The sequence below is a fragment of the Schistosoma haematobium genome, chromosome 1, assembly GCF_000699445.3.
Source record: "Schistosoma haematobium chromosome 1, whole genome shotgun sequence".
Taxonomy (NCBI): domain Eukaryota; kingdom Metazoa; phylum Platyhelminthes; class Trematoda; order Strigeidida; family Schistosomatidae; genus Schistosoma; species Schistosoma haematobium.
In genome coordinates, this window is record NC_067196.1 from 90,452,816 (window position 1) to 90,473,500 (window position 20,685).

The window sequence follows — 20,685 nt, forward strand, 5'->3', positions numbered from 1 at the left end:
CCATGTGAATTGTTTGTTGATTGCTTTGATTATTAACTGTAGGTGCATCGTGGGCGCTTTTGAGTATACTCTCTTTTCCAACCGTTATCACTCATGTTAGTCTGTATCCTCCCATAACACACGAAGTACATTCTGGTTAGACACAAGATGCCATACCAGATCTCATAGAACAAAAGTTCACTAATTCTACCAAGCAAAGTTGAAAGTTGAAGCTGACTTATGACTTAGAGGAAGATTCCAGTGTCGCGTTACATCCTGTAAGTTGCTTGCTATTGTGGTTATACTTCGTATTATATTTCGATCCGCTAAAAGCGATTTGAATCCAATTCCAAGAGACATTCGTACACAGAGTTTTAAAATTTCTGGACCGAATTTTTTTATACTTTTTATTTCCTTCTAAATGCTACCACATCTAGTCCTAGATGAAGACAACTAGTCCTGGATGTCCCAAATAAATAAAGGAGGGAAATAAGGGTGAACTTAAGGGAAATTCTGGGAATACACTCGAGAAAGTTCATGGTAAGTATGTAGGCAACAATGAACCACCTTTTCCTACAGGCCCGGGTAAATAGTGCACCTTTTCCGCAAAGTTTTTCCCTTAAGCAGAAACGTTTCGAAATAAACACCCTTACCTTCTTAAGATGTCCACCCTTTTGCAAAGAGACAGATTTGTGTACTTTTCTACAGAACTAACACTGACTTTCCTGCTCCCCAAAATGAACACCGATTTGTTTACTATTTATCTTAGTAACACTAAATTTCCACAATATTAACATTAAAAATAATCGGCTTTTCGTAAAATGCGATGGAGTAGTTTGTTACTGCTTTAATTCTTGGGAAGCTCGCCCTAAATTCCCCAGGGCAGCCAAATTATCCGCGCGCTCAACATGAATCAAAATAGTGATTTATATCAGAACAACTTATGGACAATTTTTACATAAGCAATTGTCAACAATATCTAAATCGGCTGAAAAGTTGGGAATTAGCATTTTAAATGGCAGGAAAGTTATCTTCAACCATAAACCAAGGAAAGGAAATAGGTAATGCGAGGTTTAAACGACATTCACTTAACAAAATCGGATAATACTGTAGGAAATTACTGCAACTGCAGCATTGTCAATGTGGAGCAGCGTTTTCGTCACTTGAGTCGTGAAACGGAACAGCAATCGATAGTTATGCATGTGATTTTACGAAATGTTCGTTGCAAGTTTGTCATAAAATAAGACAGGAATTGCGGCGATATTACGGAGCTAATGGGATATTCCATTCGACTGTGCCTAGCTTGCACTTCTGCGACATCCAGATGAACAGAATCATACAAGTAATCTGACTGTCACTTGATTACTTCTCTGCAAAAGATGAAAAGCGAAAATTCACCGTTTGTGTTCGCCTTCATGCAGTGACAAGGTGTTTTCATCCTGCGACTTACCATATCCAACTAAATTGGTTAAAGAGCGATCTACCGTTTTTATCCATCTCAGATTCAGATTTGTGTAGTAAGGACAGAAGGCCTACGGCCTATGTTATTCCTTTTCTAGTATGCTTCTGTGAGTGTCCAGTCTTCTCTTGAAAGAGTCAATTGAAGGTGCGGACACCACTGCTTCAGGCAGCAGGTTCCAAGTATTGATGACGCAGTGTAAAAACCTGTATTCCACGGGTATTTTGTTCGTTCTTGGCTTTTCTACTCGCCTGCTATGTCCTCTAAGGTGTCCCGATCTAATGGGAAGAGAGAGAATAAGTTAGGTCCGAAATCATTTCTCAGTATTCTGTACATCAAAATTAGATCTCCCCCTAGTCAGTGATAGGACAGAGTAAAGAGGTCCAGTTTTTCAAGCCGCTCTTTGTATGATAAAACCCGGAGTTCCGGAATTGCACAGGTAGCTGCCCTCTGTACTTTTTCTAGTACGTCCGAGTCACCTTTTAAACAGGGGCTTGCAGCCTGAGCGCAGTTCTCTAACTTAGTTCTCACTAGGGATGTGTATACTGTGGTGAACATGGTAGTATCTAACTTAGTGAATGTCCTTTTTAAAGCCCAGAGGGTTCGGAACTCCTTGGCTGCGACCTCCCGGCAATGGGCCGTCGTCTTAAGATCATTACTCACTGTCACCCCTAGATCCTTATGAGACCGGACTACGGGTAATGACACATCCCCTATGTTGTACGTATTAACCTTTGAATCCCCCAAGTGCATGTAGACACACTTTTCCGCGTTGATAGGCATCAGCCACTCTTTAGACCAGTTTATCATATTATTTAAGTCTGCCTGAAGAGTAAATGCGTCTCTGTCTCCAGTTATTACTCGCCAAATTTTTACATCGTCAGCGTATAATAACATTGGAGACTGTACTATACTTGTAAGATCATTAACGTACATTATAAAAAGTAAAGGACCTAGGACTGAACCTTGGGGTACTCCACTAAGTAGTGGTCTCCAGATGGAGCACTTGGAATTTATTCTTACTTTTTGTCTACGACCTACTAGGAAATCCTTAATCCATTTTAAAAGAGGTCCGGCAATACCTAGGTGTTCCAACTTCACTAGCAGTCTATTAGTTGGAACCTTGTCAAAAGCCTTACTGGAATCTATGTAGACAACATCCGCTGAGTTTCCTTTGTCTAGCGCATTAATCCAGAACTCCCTTGCTATAAGGAGGTTTGTTGTATAAGGTAGACCCTTTCTAAAACCATGTTGTGCCATGTTCAGCAAGTTATTGGTTTCCATAAATGCCGTTATGGTCCGTTTGATTATTCTTTCCAGTATTTTAATTACCACACTGGTGAGGCTTACGGGTCTGTAATTCGATGAAACTTGTCGTGGACCTGTTTTATGTATGGGAGTGACGATTGCGTCCTTCCAGTCCATAGGTAACACACCTTGGTCAAGTGACATATTAAATATCACAGTCAGTGGGGCCGCGATATATTGGGCAATATGTCTCAAGATTTTGGGGTGTAGTTCATCTGGTCCTGTTGACTTCTCCATGTTTAGGGTGCTAAGAGCCTTAAGCACATCGTTTTGGTCGAAGTCCACGGTGAGCAGTTGGTTTGTTGACTCTAGTCCGGGCTTGTCTTCATCAGTAATGTGCTTTGGTGAATAGATGTTGTTAACTAGGTGCACTGCGCCGTATGTTTATGTGCCCAATAGTTATCCATCAACCGGGAAGTTTACACTTCTCAACATGACTTAAAATGACAGCCAGTAATGTTACAAACCAGTTCAACCCTTTTCTGTTTGTACTTAACCTCTTCAACTGTTTTTTAGCCAGCATCGTACATCAAGATAGACAGTGACTAGTTATATGAAATGCATGTTTTAGCTAACTTGGTCGATAAATTTCATTTGTTTGACTAATTTATTTATTTATTTATTTGAACACATAAATATTGGTACAAGGAGACACCAAATATATATGCGCCACACTTGTGTGTAGGCTGTGATACTGCCCGGGTGCCCGGACAAGCAGGTGGTTTTCTTAGGGGGCCACACTCCGAGCCTTTGACCTAAAGGTCTAACCCACAAGGCAGTGGAGCATCGTGAGGAGATGCAGTCTCATGGTAGCCGGTGACCAACGATTGGTTCATACGCCGTTTGTTCCTTCAGGATACTGGAGCCCATGTGCACCATTGGTTTGGAATCCGGTTAAAGCGCCGGATATTCGCTTTTCGTCCTCTCATTTTCGTAAACAAAAGTAGTGCCACGAGAAGGCAGTGAGTAGGACTTCCCTGGCAGAGGCTATATACGCGTGGCCATGTGAGAGCATTTCGAGAGGGAGGGCGGGCTCATCCCACTCTCGGCCATACCAGGGCATTTGTTTGACTAACCGACTTATCGTATGAACTTAATAGTTATGCCACATTTCAGCACTCAGTTCTTTGCTTTCACCATACTTCAACAACTTAAAGGATATATCTCATCATACACTAGTAATCCACATGTATTTTACCTTCAAGCCATTACTTAACGTGGTAAAAGCTGCTTACAATGTAACTTATTTTCATTATTTATAGTAATAATTGCGGTTTTATTGAATTTGATTTCAATCTTATATATGAATTGTTTTCATTAACTCTTACTACTGTCTTACTTAATTCCAGGTTACGTCACAATCTCTTGTTATATCAATTGTTTAAAATATGTCGTTAGCTGACGAACTTTTGGCTGATCTCGAAGGAGCTGAAACATCTGAAGAATTAATAACTGACTCAAATTTACACGAACTAGAGGATGTTACTATGTTAAGTGTAACCAAATCAGACGATTTTCAGTCCAATGGATCAGCTTCAGGATTTAAAAATATATTTAAAACCGCTTCTTCTTTTGCTGATGCTCCGATAACGGCTTATGCCAAGTTAAGAAATAGTGATAGAGTAAGTACTTGCTATGAAAGAAAAGTAAATTATCGTTTTGTTCGGCATATTGTAATTTTTTCTGATCATGGATAGAAATTCTATCTTAGTTTCATAACTTGTTATCCCAGTAATAAAATAGCTGAAAAAATATAGGAGAATAATATAGTATTCATTTTAAATTGTTTTTGTGTCTATAGTTCAGGTACTGAATTCTCAATTATTAGGGCCTACTTCAATTCTCACAATTTATTTAATCCAGTATTGCTTGAAGGTGTAATTTAGTTTGGTTGCCAAACTAGTATATAGTTTCTGAATAGTGTGTATAATCTGAACATTGAATTGTCCAGGCGGGAAATTCGGGTATAATAGAAGCTTTAAAGTGATCATACGGAAATACAATATCAAGTTATAAGGTCTGCTGATGTGAGTTATTGCAAAATTAGACCTTGGGGCTCCCTCTACTCATAGTAATGTCCGATGAATATCCGTCGTTCAGTAACTGAATTTCATTTAACACCTGTCAAATAAATATGCGGAATGAAATCTTTGGGTTTTAAGTCATGAAAATAACTAAAATGTCAGAAAATTAATGAGGTATTCGAGAGTGTGTTTGAAGATTGCGGATTGAGGGAAACAGCTCTTTCCAAACAGATCAAATGTTTCAATGAAGTACACAAAGACAGTAGGTATATTAGAAAACTAGAATGACTCTCAACCCCTGCGTTTATCAATGCACCGAAAGTATGTTCTCTCTTGTCTTTTCATGTACCCAATTCACTGTAAAGATAATTCTTGATTAATAGTATTTGGAAATGTTTCGTGAACATAGTTTTAGCAAAGGATGAGTAGAGAAAACATTTTAAGACTCCGACTCCTAAAAGTATTTTGAACAATAGGAATCTAAATAGGGGGATGTATATTGTTACAGATGGGAAGCATCTTAAAGGGGAATAAGATTGACAAACTCCATATTTTGTAAAATGAGGTTTTTACAACCTGATTTCACATTTTTATTAGACAGATTGCGTAAAATCACCGTCTGAATTTTATCCAACCACTTCTATATGCAAATATAATGTATCCAAGTCAATGAGAAATAACAGTTACATGTGTTAAACAAAGGTAATGAGCGAAAGTGAATGGCGTTGTTTGAATGCATTATTTTTCTTTACTTATTTTTTTCAAAAGAATTTACTCACTAGGTGAACTACTGAATGTATTTATAGTACTTTAATCACTCTCTAATCTTTGCGTAAATTACTTCTGTCTCCGAATCTCCATTTTCTTCATGATATTTTCAGTTAACCAATGTTATGGCGGATCTTGATCGGTTTGCGAAACAAAAGAAACGTGATCGAATTCATGGTCCTGTTGAAGCTGATCCAGAATATCAATGTATTGTCGAAGCTAATAATCTTATGGTGGAAATAGACAATGAAATTAGTAGGTGTCTTCTGTAAGATTTTTTTGCTTATTGAAAAGGAGAAATGACACTATGCATAGACGGATCTGCTGGGCTACAAGCCATATGTATTCGTCATATCACAAACGCTTATAGTAATGTATTGATCGAGCTGGCGCCGTGGTTAAACATTTATTGGTTGAAATTTAAACCACTAAATCACGGGTATGAGTTCCACCTCAAGAAAAACTAAACTACTGTATCATCCGTCTAACAATTAGTCCGTAAATCTGCACACACTGAGTTACATTAGTGGTTTATATTTGAGATTGTTAGGTTACTCCTCATTATTAGAGTATCTGCACTAACAAGACGCTTAAATTGTGATTTAAGGTTACTTGATTATAATTGAGGTGATTAGGTGTTATGTATACCCAACAACTCCCCTCCTCGACTCACGTTATTGGCTGACATGTTGGTAGTTTTTAATAGGGATAGAGACGGCCAAACAAAGATTTGACATCAGTCCGCGAAGTTTTCGAATGTCAATCTAAGCCATGTTGGTAGATATGAATTACATGTTTGGGATCTTTAGGATTGCCATAACCAGTGGTTGGGGGCATTGGGTAACATAACTGGGAATCAGTTCAATTGGTGCGGATACATTAAATGAAAAAAATAGTAGTAATAATAACACAGTATTAACCAGGAATGCTGAAAAGTATGATTAAAAAACTGTGATACAATTTCCAACATTTAAGTAACAATTAAAGTTGATGGTAAATTTTCGTAAACTGTTAATGATTTGTTCTAAATGGAATTTTTCTTTTTATTTAACTAGATATTATTCATAAATATGTTAGAGATCTGTATTCAATGCGATTCCCTGAACTTGAATCTCTCGTACCAGGTCTTCTGGATTATTTGAAAATTGTACTGGTAAGCTTATTTACTTTTGCATATGCATGTTATCCATTTAGCCTTCTTGTACGCGCATAAAATGTGGAGCTCGCTTTGCACCAATCAGATCAACTACCTTTACATTTACCGATAAAACAAATAACCACCAATAAAGACTGAAAATCCGAGCTGCTGTTGGTTCACTCAGCTCCTATTATTACCATTTACCAATGAGAACACGAAGATACCAGGCAGATTTACCTATTGTATTCTATTTATTATACCTGGAAAAATTAAACGATCATATACTCTGATTACACGAATATAACTCAGTATAAATAAGAAATCACGATCTGTACATAATCAGGTCATTTGTTGTGCACAATTAAGTAATAGATGGAAATCTTTTTATCAAATTCATCAAATCTAGATGAACGTCTTTCTAACAACTCCCAACTAGGAGGAAACATAGTTCATATAAGTCTTCTTCCCGATTGTTAGGGATTCTGAGGAATAATGTGCCAATCATTATCATGCTAAGTCTAATGATTTCCTTGGACGTTAAATGAACATTTCCTATTGGCCATTATTTATTTCATTCGTTAAATATTGTACAAATGTTGTTTTCTATTTTTATGGTACGATGTGGTCTGTTTGGTTAGTATATAAATAGAGTATGTCTGAAATACAATGATTCATAACTCAGAGGCTGTGACTTGCGTTCTGGACTCAACTGGCTAGGTTAGACAGGGCAGCGGGACCAATCAGAACCCTAGGCCGTTCACTACGTGTTTTTCCGTGTCACTGAATTGATCGAATAAACGCTGCTTATCAAAACCTGCAGTCCACCCGTTACAACACCGACTACCTCTAATCGCCTAAAATGACTGCTTAATGAATTACTTCGTTTCAAGTGAGCAATCTATATCATTACTTATTTTTTCCTAAATTTTCAATTTTTTTTTAAAAAGGTTTTAGGAAATGATATACTTGAACGTTCCAAACAAACAGATTTACTTGCTTCTTTTCTAACTCCAGCGACAATTATGGTTGTATCAGTCACTGCATCAACCACTCAAGGGTCATCTTTAACATCAGACCAATTATCACGTATTATTGAAGCATGTACTATGGCAATTGAATTACAAGAAATGCGTGTTACAATGTTAGCTTATGTAGAATCACGTATGTCATTTATCGCTGCAAATACTAGCATTCTAGTAGGTGCATCAACAGCAGCGAAATTAATGGGTAAGAGTAATTTATGCATAATTTTTCTCTGATTTTTATTCGTTTCAAGTGATGTGTAAAATATGTTTGAGTTAAGTTGTTTTTTGAGCTAAAATGACCGACTGACAGATAACAATTCATTTGATGAGTGAATAGAAAGATTTAAGATCAAGGATTATACTTTAGTTGATATTTAAATGATTCTAATAAAATTTTCCGAATTAGCAGCTGATTGTTGATAATTACAGAGATCACTAGTCGAGTTAATTTAAACAACTACTAAAAACTTTGGAGCTTTAGACAGCTGTTTCATTTTTGTATTGAACTCTAGCAATACACATCCACAACCCCAACAGAGATCGAACGCGGGACCTTCAGGTTGCGCGATGAGCTGTAGATCACCAAGCCGTGATCCAATGGTTTACATGTATGTCACTTCAGTCAGTTCAAAATATTGTGTGATCATCTTTAATTGCCTTAGTTGAATGACTGACTCATACCCGACACGGTTGAACTCCACTGGTCTTGATTTTTCACTAGAACGCTATTGGGTTGCGGCTCAATGATCTAGAGGTTAAGCGGTCGCGTGCGAGACAGGTCTTGGGTTTGAACCCCGGTGAAGTGGTCTTGAATGCCCACTGTTAGGGGGTCCTATAGTGGGACAAGACGACTGCTCAGTAGTTTTCTAACTTGGGTCAGCTTTTGATCTCAATAACAAATATTCCATTTGTCATAAAGAATGGTTATTAAAACTGATTCCCTATTATTCATCATTTCTTTGTTAAAAAATAGGTCATGCTGGTGGTCTAACTGCACTTACTAAAATGCCATCGTGTAATATACTTGTGCTGGGTGCACAAAAGCGTCTATTGTCCGGATTTAGTAATACATCAGTTCTACCACATACAGGTTACATTTTCAATTCAGAAATTGTGCAAAAATTACCTCCAGATTTACGGCTTAAAGCTGCTCGATTGATAGCAAATAAAGTGGCGTTAGCAGCACGAGTAGATTTATTTCATGAATCTCCCGTAAGTTTCTTTTCTTTTTTTATTAAAGAAGGTTAGTTAGAAGGATAGTTACCCCTATATCGAAACATGATGTCACTCTGTGGAGTCATTGACTGAGTTTGGTAGATGCAGACTACATGATTAGGGTCAGTGCTGTTACCGTAAGCAACGTCTGGAGACGTTAGGTGATATGGCTCAGAATCGGTCACAATGAGACAGTATCCATTTAAAAGGACGGGAACAGGAGAGCGAGTGAGGGGCACAATTATAAGGGCGATCATCAAAAAATGCGCATATTAATAAAGATGAACATTAAAAGAGATAATAACATTTTTAATAGTGTGAAATATGTTCAACTTACCCTCTGTTTTGGAAGACCTTCTTAAAACTAATAACGTGGTCGAAAGGTGGTGGTATAGAGGCTTTAGCCAACTTATTAGTAGCGCTAATCCAAGTATATGGAAATTTATTAGTGCTTTGAAAAGGGAATTGTTTAAATAGATTGAAAATTAAACAGTCTGTTGTGGAAACCCGGCAACAGCACTTGGAAAGCAAGTATAAGGAGATAGCAATATGTATCAAACTGGTTGCAGAGCACAACGAAAACATCGAAACTAGACTTTTCACTTGGAATAGCAGACAATTTCAATATATACACCTAAAAATCTCAAACTATGTTACGAAAATTTCATAATATAACATTTACACCTATATTAAATTGATGTTACCCCCTTACGATTTATTATATTCACTCAGTTAATATATTGTCAGTATTATTTTACTGTTAAAAGTAAATCGCCATTTTAAATTGAGGAGTTACCATGTTTGGGTCTGAATTTTAAATGTCTAAGTAGCTTACCTACTTGTGCCTATTACACAATTTCAAGGTTCAAAAATTGACTGTGTAATGACAGAAAAATAAAAATAATGAAATAAAAAGAAATATGTGGAAGATAATCGCCCACTTGATGAGTATAAGAAAGATGAAGAATAGATTAAAAATATGAAGGTGTTAATAACAAATGACTAAAAATTATTGACAGAAGGGGTTTTGTGGAGATTGTAGTAATTTCAATAGTTGAGATCATGAGTCAATTGAAGCTAGACCACCATGGAAAACCTGGACGGCCGTTTCTTCCTATTGTGGTACTCAGCAATGCGAAACAGTGATCAGTGGAGTTCAACCAGGTTTGTTGTGAGATAGTAACTCACTGATGACAATGGTGGATGTGTCGCCCAATTTCTTGGATTAATTGAAGTTAGACATTAACACTGTCCATTGGATGCCAACCGGCTCATTGGTCTAGTGGTTAAGTGCTCGCGCACGAGACTAATAGGTCCCGGGTTCGAATCTCGTGAGGCGGGATCGTGGATACGCACTGTTGAGGAGTCCCGCAATAGGACGAAATGGCCGTCCAGTGCTTGCAGGTTTTCCATGGTGATCTAGCTTCATTTGACTTATGATCTCAACTATTAAAAATCATTAACATCAAAATGAAGTGTCAATGACCTATTGGCTGTGTGTGAAAAATCAGTTATGAGTTATGATATGATGACAGCTTGATGCAACGCTTTTGGAATGATAAACTTCTACCTCTTCTGCAGCGAAATCATCTGGAAGATATTGTTGTAGTGGAGTTTATAATTTAAGCTAAACTATTTGAACGCTTCTGCTTGTCGAACATTAATCTGAGTCTGATTTCACTAGAATAAATGATAATCTGACTTACGTACATACATACTTAATAATGGTATGATAATAATTGCATCAGATCCGTCTAATAAGTCTCATCTGTTCATTTAATTCATGTTAAATAAAGCCTAGTAATTCGATCCTTATTATCACAGATGTCAACAATCGACAGAATAAAAGTTCATTTAGTTTCGCCTATGAAGAGTACAAAAGACTGTGTTCTCGGGAATACATATAATAAAAAATGCCAAGTATGACTTTTTAACCTTGAAAGAAAGACATGTTTTTAACATTTAAAACTTATTCAAAGTAAGATTCACCAAACCTTCATCAGTCAGTCAGCCAGTAACAACGTAGAACTTCGTACGTACGTACATCAGTTCGAGTTGCCATACCACATTAGCACAGAGATGCAGTTGTCGATTCAAATCCCGTAGTGGTAGAGGTAGTAAGAGTATAAGCAGTATTCGGAAAGATTAGGGTTTGGAGATGTTATTTAAAGAGTATAATCCAGTGAAATAAATTTGGGAAGAGAAAAAAAAGAGACAAGGAGGAATCAGAAGATTAGAATTTGGGAGAACACAAATAGTGGATGCACCTGCACCATTGCAAACGATTTTGAGCCATGTCAGGGATTTCGGAAACATCTTTCTAAATAAACTATTGCATAACTGTTCAAAGTAGATGTACGAGGCTAATAAGAATAACTATTTGTTATTAGATTCAAAAACATTACAGTATTCGTTGAAAACAGACTCTTCATTGGACGTTTAGAAAACTACCTTTTTCTTTTTCGTAAGATAAAGGGGTAGAAGGTGAATGGAACATATTTCACACCAATAAATGTGTTATTCCCCCTTTAAATGCTCACCTTTGATAATTTTTGCATTTTCGATCGTCACTCTTATTAATGTACGCCCTTTTTAATGTGAAACCATTAGGACAGATGTATTAACTCTGTCTAATTAATTAATTAATTCATAACTTTTATTTTATGAATTCATTCATTCTTCTCAAATCATATTGTTTATCCCTAGTCTTTTCTACTTCCATTGATACTTTTATTTCTTCAACTATGACCTTTGTTTTGATAACTTCATCCTCATTGTACTGATATGATGTGATGTGGCAACTTGAATTGATTCATATATTCTACGTTATTTAAGAATAATTGACTGTAGTTTTCAGATTATTGCTCTTTAATGCTATTTCTGTCGAATTATTGACTAGTGTACATGTAAACTATGCAGAATTATTTAACAGTGATATTTAAGCATTATAAAGGAGCTCAAAGCATAAAGGCTTTGGAAAATGTAAAACACTTTATATATCTAGGCAGCATCATTGATGAACACGGTGGATCTGATGCAGATGTGAAGGCGCAGATCGGAAAAGCAAGAGCAGCACATTTACAACTGAGGAACATCTGGAACTCAAAACAACTGTCAAGCAACACCAAAGTCAGAATTTTCAATACAAAAGTCAAGACAGTTCTACTGTATGGGGTGGAAACTTGGAGAACTACGAAAGCTATCATCCAGAAAATACAGGTGTTTATTAACAGTTGTCTACGCAAAATACTTCAGATCCGTTGGCCAGATACTATCAGTAACAACCTACTGTGGGAGAGAACAAACCAGATTCCAGTGGAGGAAGAAATCAGATATAAGCACTGAAAGTGGATAGGACACACATTGAGGAAAGCACCCAACTACATCACAAGGCAAGCCCCGAATTGGAATGCTCAAGGTTAAGGAAGAGGATGACCATTGAACACAATACGCCGAGTAATGGAGACTGATATGAGAAGAATGAACAACAATTGGATAGAACTAGAAAGGAAGGCCCAGGACGGAGTGGGTTGGAGAATGCTGATCGGCAGCCTATACCCTTTTGGGAGTAACGGGCGTAAGTAAAAGTAAGATCCAAATCATAACTTATTTGTGGGCGAGAATGATAATGATTGGTTGTCTGATTAGTCTGACAGGTGTCAGATAATTTATATATTCCCTTATCCTTATTATTATTAATCACTTATTATTGATTGTTCATTGTTGTTGAATTGTATCAGGTTTTGGTGTAGAAATATATTTACGTTGTGGTCAGGCTAATCACGTGTTCCTGATCATCTGAGTTTTATTAAAATCCTGTAGAATAGACACTGGGAGGGAATCTAGTGTAGATAATTGTTTAAGGTAATTTGACGTCCCATCCATGTGAACGTGGAAACCCAATCGTTATAACATTAGACGAAGTAAAACTGAGCGTTATAGCAACAACGATACAATGAACTGATGAAATTTCAAGATCTCACTTCATTGTCTTATCACATAAGAGCAATATTTTGAGTAATTTTATGTTATTTTTTTTTTATAAAATTAAATTTATTTAGTTTATTTTTATATTGTTTGTTTTGACGAATCTCAAATAGAACGAAACACACAGCCTAAATTTCTACTATTAGCCACCATTCATTTATGCTGATTTATTTATTGTTCTATTGAGTGTATATATATATATATACTTCAAATCACTTTTCTTTTCCCCCTTTTTTGTGTCTTTATTCATTTTAATTTTTGTTTTAATTTATTTTAATATTAAAGGATGGACATGTTGGTGAAAAGTTTTTATTAGAAATTGAACGAAAATTTGATAAATGGCAAGAACCACCTCCAGTAAAAACAATTAAAGCTTTACCAGCTCCAATCGATCCACCTGCTAAGTAAGTTTTCGTTTTTTTTTTTCTCATTTTAATTCATAATTATTAATTTCAATGGTTGAGATCATGAGTCAAATGAAGCTAGATCACCATGGAAAACCTGGAAGCACTGGACGGTCGTTTCGTCCTATTGCGGGACTCCTTAGCAGTGCGCATCGACGATCACGCCTCACGAGATTCAAATTCAGGACCTATCAATCTCGCGCGCGAGCGCTTAACCACTGGACCGCTGAGCCGGTCGGCATCCAACAGTGTTAATGACTGATTTCAACCAATCCACGAAATTGAGCGACACATCCATCATTGTCATCAGTGAGTTACTATTTCACAACAGACCCGGTTGAACTCCACTGGTCACTGCTTCTCACTAGAACTCCAGGATATACATCTTGAAGCCAGTCACTAGTGAGCATATGATGATTATAATCAGAGGAGGGTTTTTATGGATATTAAAGTAATTTAATAGTTGAGTTCATTCTATTAGTCCCACCTCCCTGTCGCAACATCAAGTCACTAGAAATGTCAGTCGATCATAAACAATGTAAAACCTATCATACAGATTCATTGCTGTCAGTTTCCATAACTCACCTACATGAAATTATCTGGATATATACCAAAGTACGAAAAGTAGGAAGTGCCAGTGATAGTAAAAAACAACACTAGGCATAGTGAATATAATTCGAGGAGAGTGGATGAATTCTCATAATAAAAGGTATAAAATCATTGTAAAACTGAAGAAAAAAAACGAATACATTTACGTTGTTGCAACGGATTTTGAACTGTGTCATTCAACGTCTCCAACGATAATCGTCCCAATCCTAACCAAGTGGTTTGCACTGGACAACACAACTCAGTTTAACAGTCTCTACCTCTATAGGTGATGTTTTCTGGTGCAGAAGTAGGCTCGAAGAAACTTAAAGGCAGCCAAACCGAAACTGTATCAGTCTATGAAGTCACTGACAGTTGGACTGATAGAGATAGACCACCTGGTTGTGGTGCGAGTGATTATTGTAACCAATAGTTAAAGACTTTAAATGGTATGACTTAAATAGTTTGGAATTACGCGAGTGCATCCATTATTTGTCTTCCCGAAATACTGAATTCCTCATAACCTTAGTTGTTTCACTAATGTATATTTTCTTTTCGAGTAGTATCTTCGATGCCTAATCCTTTCTTTTACCATGTCTACTATTCTAAGATTTGGCCCGACAAATTCATCTGTCTGTGTTAATGGGGTATAGGAACTTCAACCGATTCACATACGTACATGTTTTATGTTGTGACTGACTAACTAACTACATCGATCGATCTTCAAATATTAATTTACAAATTCTAACACCACACTTCATCCTTTTTCGATTTGCTTAGCATTTTAGTACTAACTTGTACTTGGATTTAAAGTTACAGTAGAGCTGTGGTTTTGGAAGAGTTACTTAGTTAATACTTATAAAATGCTCATGTCTTAATCATTTGATTGGTTTGATTTCCATTCTGCATACTTCGGTTCGACAAATTCGATAGCATCACCTAAAGCTTAGAACTTGTATTATACATTAGATGCTTTTATTTTTCAATGACTGGTAACTTGTCTTCAGTTGGTTTTCATCATTTGAAACTTTACATGTAAAGATTATTATTCATTTTGCTTTATCTAGAAAACGAGGTGGTCGACGTTATCGAAAAATGAAGGAACGTTTAGGTATGAGTGAATTAAGACGATCAGCAAATCGAATACAATTTGGTGAAATCACTGATGATGCTTATCAAAGTGATTTAGGCTTTTCATTAGGATCACTTGGTCAACGTGGTATAGCAGGACGTTTACGTGCTCCTCAGGCTGATTCAAAAACAAAAGCTCGTGTAAGCAAAGCATTACAACAGAAATTATCCAAATTTGGTGGTATGTCCACTATGCCTACTACTGCATTGGGTGCTGCAAGTTGGGGTGGGAATTCTACTGTACGTAAACATGTCGCTGGTACTTCATCATCGATTGCATTCACTCCACTACAGGTAAAATATTTATCCAATTTGTATTCTACGCTTTCATTTTACTTCATTAAATGTAGATTATAGTTAATTTTCTAATTATCCATTCTAGTAAAATGTTTATTATATTTTGCAGAACATCATAAGCCACTAGTAGTACTGTGTTCATCATGATTAATGGATTTCATACAAATCAGGGAGTAAGACCGATACACAGATTAATGCTGTATCACAGAATCAATTTTAAAAGTTTAATTATAAAAAAATTCGAACTTAATCAGCCTATTATGTCAATTTCACCCTCTGCCAGCTGATCACTGATATCTTATGAAATCAAACCAAAACGTTTGTAACTCTCATCACATATAGATTTAACCGTCTGTGAATTTATTGACTAGTTTGTTTGGCTATCTGTAACCGTTTCACAATTTACTTTCATGCTAGCTGGTACAGAATCCAGGCGATATGTAAGCATACAGAACATCACTTCTAGTTTAAGAAAGCTTTTGAAGTAACCGACTGAACATGTCCAACTTTCAAAAGCCAATTACCTCAGTATGTTGTAATAGCAAAACAATCTAAAATGACCACAGATGCCTTAGAAATATTGCTGGCATCTGCTGGGATCACCGGGTAAGTAATAGTGAGGTTAGACGCAGGGTATTAGGGAATGATGGTAAATCAGTTGATGAGGTTGTTAATCTTCATCGACTGAGGTGGTTGGGCCACGTGTTACGTATGCCTGAACACAGATTCCCACGACGTGCAATGCTAACCGGTGTTGGAGATGGTTGGAAGAAAGTTAGGGGGCGGCCAAACCAAAACATGGCATCAGTGCTTGAAGTCACTAACTTCTAGTCTGAGCCATGTTGGTAGATGCAGACTACTTGGTTGGGGTCCGCGTGACTGTCGTAACCAATGGTTGGAGACTCTTGGTGACATGGCTCAGAATCGATCACAATGGCGTCGGTGTATACACTCCCTGTCTTCCCTTAAACTAAGAGATTAAAATCGCTTCATATCTTTCTTTCTACGAACCAATTCTTTCTTCTTGTACTATATCTCTATATGCAATCTTTCTCTTACATATTACCACCTTTGACCTAACCACTGCTATGAATCCGGTGTTCATCTTGTTGTGCTGATGCGGTATGACAACCTGGACCGATGCACACATGTGCCTGGTCCTACGTTGTAGCTGACTGACTGTATTTATCTCAAATGGTAATAGTCTCATTAAGAAATGATAAGAATTAATAACGTGTACGTTTTACGGACCTTCTATTGCAAACATGCAGCTTTTTTTGTATCTTTTTATTGCTATGATGTTGTTAAGTAATCACAATATTATAATTTCTCTTATCACGACTCAGCTACTCCTATCGCTTAATAATCTTGAACACGAATTCACTCAACACAATCCTCAAATCAGAACACAGTTGAACAGGAACGAAATTATATTCTAAATAACAAGGGTAGATGGAAGTAGGGGAGCACGATAATAAAAAAACACTAGTTTATTTATATTTATTTAAACACATAAATAATGGTACAAGAGCGCACCAGATAGATATGCACCACATAAATCATTCGATTTGCGTGAGAGCTGGGATATTGACCGGGTGCCTAGACCGAAGCAGGTGGTTTTCTTAAGAAGCCACATCCCGAACCTTTGACCTAAAGGTATGACCCACAATCCAGTGTAGCATCGTGCGGAGATGCATTCCCATGGTAGCCGGTGACCAAAGATTGGTTCATACACCATTTGTTCCCGCAGAATACTGGAGCCCATGTGCACCATTGGTTTGGGATCTGGTTTAAAGCGCCGGACATTCGCTTTTCGTCATCTCATTTCCGTAAACAACACCCCCGCCATGAGAAGGCAGTGAGTAGGACTTCCCTGGCAGAGGCTATATACGTGTGGCCGTGTGAGAGCACTTCGACAGTGAGGGCAGACCCGCCCTACTCTCGGCCATACCAGAGCATTTGGGGGCAGTCTATTTATAGTCCTCATATGAGAAGATTGTAGAGTCTTCTCCAACTATCCACTGGCGCTGATTGGTTAAGAAGAAATAGTCAATCAGCGTGCCCCAATATAATCCTATATTCTGCTAACATACAAATATTACATCATCAATATCATTTCATTACATTCATTGTTTTACATAGTTTAAGTATGACATTGATCTAAAATGGTTATTTTGAAATAGACTAGAGATCATATTCTGTTAGATAGAGGAAATCTAAATTTACTCTTGTTGTTGTTCTGTGCTGATTTACCTGCTGATATATCAATTCTTCTTTTTTTAGGGGGGGGAGGGGGTTCTGAATTTTTATTCATTTCACTTCATAATAATAATAATTTCTTAAATGGTATTTTGTCTTTATAGGGTCTTGAAATTGTCAATCCACAAGCTGCAGAAAAACCAATGGAAGTTGGTAATAAATATTTCAGTAGTACTTGTGGTTTTACAAAAATTCAACCGAAAATGAAAAATGGAGTATAAATCAAGTTGGAAAAGTAGATGAATATACAAAAAAAATAATGGTTGATTGCCAATATGTAAATTAACAAATGATAATTAATGTACATTTTTTTTAGATAAAATCAGACATTCAATGAATGTTTCATCTTTCATAATCTGAATGCATTGTGCATGTATTTATCACTAAAGAAAAATTGTATATTTTGACTCATGTAATATAAAAGTACATACATAAAAGTCTTTCAGTAATTGACTTTTACTTAAATCATATTGAGTGAATTGTCGAAAATAAGGACAACTATTCATAATCTGTGAGACAAGGTAATGTGTATTAATATTCGTGCAAACTGGGATCTGCGAGACGATAGCAACCGATGGTTAGAGACTTTGAGTAACATGGCCCAAAATCGTTTGCAATGGCGCAGATACTTACTTACTTACGCCTGTTACCCCTAATGGAGCATAGGCTGCCCACCAGCATTCTCTAACCCACTCTGTCCTGGGCCTTCTTTTCTAGTTCCATCCAATTCTTGTTCATTTTTCTCATGTCTATCTCCATTTCTCGGCGTAATGTGTTCTTTGGTCTTCCTCTTTTCCTTTGGCCTTGAGGATTCCATGTGAGGGCTTGTCTTGTGACGCAGTTGGGTGCTTTCCTCAATGTGTGTCCTATCCACTTCCAGTGCTTCTTCCTAATTTCTATGGCCCAGATGCATCCACCCTTTATGTTCTCCCAAATCTTAATCTTCCGAATACTTCATGTCCTCTTTCCAAATTACTCCTTGAATAACATCTTCCAACCCTAATGTTTCCGATTACTGCTTATACTCTTACCACCTCTACCACTACGAGATTTGAATCGACAATTGTATCTCCGTGCTAATATTGTACGGTTACTTGAACTGATGTACGTACGTACGAAGTTCTATGTTGTTGCTGACTGACTTTTGTGCAGACGCTTGCTAACGATCCTCATTTTGATGCCGCATCACTGTAGGCGCTAGTTGTCTGAGACAAACATTTTATTGCTGCTACATCCCTAGTACAGTTGGCAGTAGAACCTCGCTCTCAGACCATAAATTTGCTGATATTAATCTCCAGTAGACTTGCCTAGGATGTTAGTACTTAAAGGAACAATACAGCTTGATTAGGACATCACTGTAAACCAACCTGATTACCTTGTCAAAGCAACAGCCAAGGTTATTTGACATGAGCACGAAGAAAACTTAATACAATAAATGAATAACTTGCATGGTTGATTCATTCAAAGTCGTCATTCACTACACATGTATTTAACTGTTCGACATACAGTAAATCACATATGTGCCTGATCCTACGTTGCAGCTGACTGATTGATACAGTAAATCGGTGTAAAACGTTTATTTCGCTTCATTTTTTTTTTAAAATGAAGAGTACAAAAATATAAAAAAAAAGCCCAAACACTAACACCCACTGGTTAGTATACACAAAGACGAATAGTAAAATATACATAAATAATTTACAGTTAACATATGTTTAACAGTAAATAGTCATAATTACTATGATTATTATTTCATGTTATCGGATTGTTGTTCAATTGCTTTTGTATAATTCTTTCTAAACGATTATGCATTACTTGTATAAATAACCGTTGATTTTGTTTTAAATAAGCAGCCTAAAATGTTGAATAAAATAGAAAGCAAAATATGTTGTATTTAATTGTTAAAACATTTAACATTCAATTGTTCAACTGAAAGTTTAAGAACCGAGCGTTTAATTTAATTCAGTTTAGGCAAATCACCGATCATGATTTCATACCGCCCGTCGCTACTACCGATTGAATGGTTTAGTAAGATTGTTGGATTGGTGTCGTTGTAGTGGCTTTGGCGCTCAACTGATGCTGAGATGATCTAATTTAACTAGTTAGAGGAAGTAAAAATCTTAACACGGTTTTCGTAGGTGAACCTGCTGAAGGATCATTACCATAACCCAAAAATATATAATGAAGCATACACCTAGTTTTGTGCTGGATCGCATGTACCCTGGCTTAGTGGTATTTACCCTAGGCTTCAGCGGTTATTATAATGATCATCATGAGTTACATTATTGTTACTTGAACAGTGTTTATTGTACTAAAGATTTTATAGATTATCAGTGTCTTGAACACTTATATTTTCTTCCATCAACGATATTAAGAAACTTTGTTAACCAGGTGATAAAATTAAATAACTTATTACAGAAAATTCAAAGAAATTGAAGTGTTTATATACTTTCTACAAGATTAACAAACTTCTTAAAAATCACAATAGATTTATTAATATTAGAAGTACAGTAGGCACGTCCACATGACTTCAATTCATTTCAGTCAGCTACAACGTGGGAGCAGGCACATATATGCATCGATCCAAGTTGCTACACCTCATTAGCACAACAAGATGAACACCAAATTCATAGTAGTTGCTTCAATGCTCCTAACGTCCTTCCAACCGTCTCCAACACTAGTCAGCATTGCATATAGTGGTAAACGATGTCCAGGTATACGTAACACGTGGCTCAACCATCTCAGTTGATGAAGATTAACAACCTCATCAAGTGATTTATCATCATTACCTAATACCCTCCGTCTAACCTCACTATTACTTACCCGGTGATCCCAACAGATGCGAGTAATATTTCTATGACGTCTGTGATCGAATACTAGTAACTTACGAGTATCTCCTACTCTTAAAGACCACGTTTTGCAGGTGTAATTAAAACAGGACAAACTGTTGCGCAGTACTGATAGACGGACATATCGCCTTCGCCATAGGTGACGTAGGTTGGCAAAAGCGAGACGAGCTTTTCGAATCCATGCTGAGATTTTGTCAGACATCAACCCATTAAGGCTGATCAGACTTCCAAGATAAGTGAAGTTGTCAACGCGTTCGACT

At 36.8% G+C, this 20,685-nt stretch overlaps 2 protein-coding genes across 2 annotated transcripts in view; one reads left to right on the forward strand and one right to left on the reverse strand.

Moving 5' to 3' along the window:
- Positions 1 to 233: 233 nt before the first annotated feature.
- On the forward strand, positions 234 to 18,016 carry PRPF31 (U4/U6 small nuclear ribonucleoprotein Prp31). Its single transcript, XM_012941448.3, has 9 exons — positions 234 to 519; positions 4,096 to 4,368; positions 5,652 to 5,793; positions 6,594 to 6,691; positions 7,624 to 7,903; positions 8,675 to 8,913; positions 13,189 to 13,307; positions 14,960 to 15,317; positions 17,684 to 18,016. Exons 2-9 carry the CDS (start codon positions 4,135 to 4,137, stop codon positions 17,798 to 17,800), a joined length of 1,587 nt encoding a protein of 528 aa, XP_012796902.1. The 5' UTR covers positions 234 to 519; positions 4,096 to 4,134; the 3' UTR covers positions 17,801 to 18,016.
- A 1,104-nt stretch (positions 18,017 to 19,120) lies between these two features.
- Positions 19,121 to 20,685, reverse strand: part of MS3_00002440 (uncharacterized protein) — a 50,078-nt gene continuing 48,513 nt past the window's right edge. Inside the window, exon 34 of the mRNA XM_051210035.1 lies at positions 19,121 to 19,430. Coding sequence (XP_051075521.1) covers positions 19,329 to 19,430 — 102 coding nt within the window. The 3' untranslated portion in view covers positions 19,121 to 19,328. The remainder of the gene's footprint in view (positions 19,431 to 20,685) is intronic.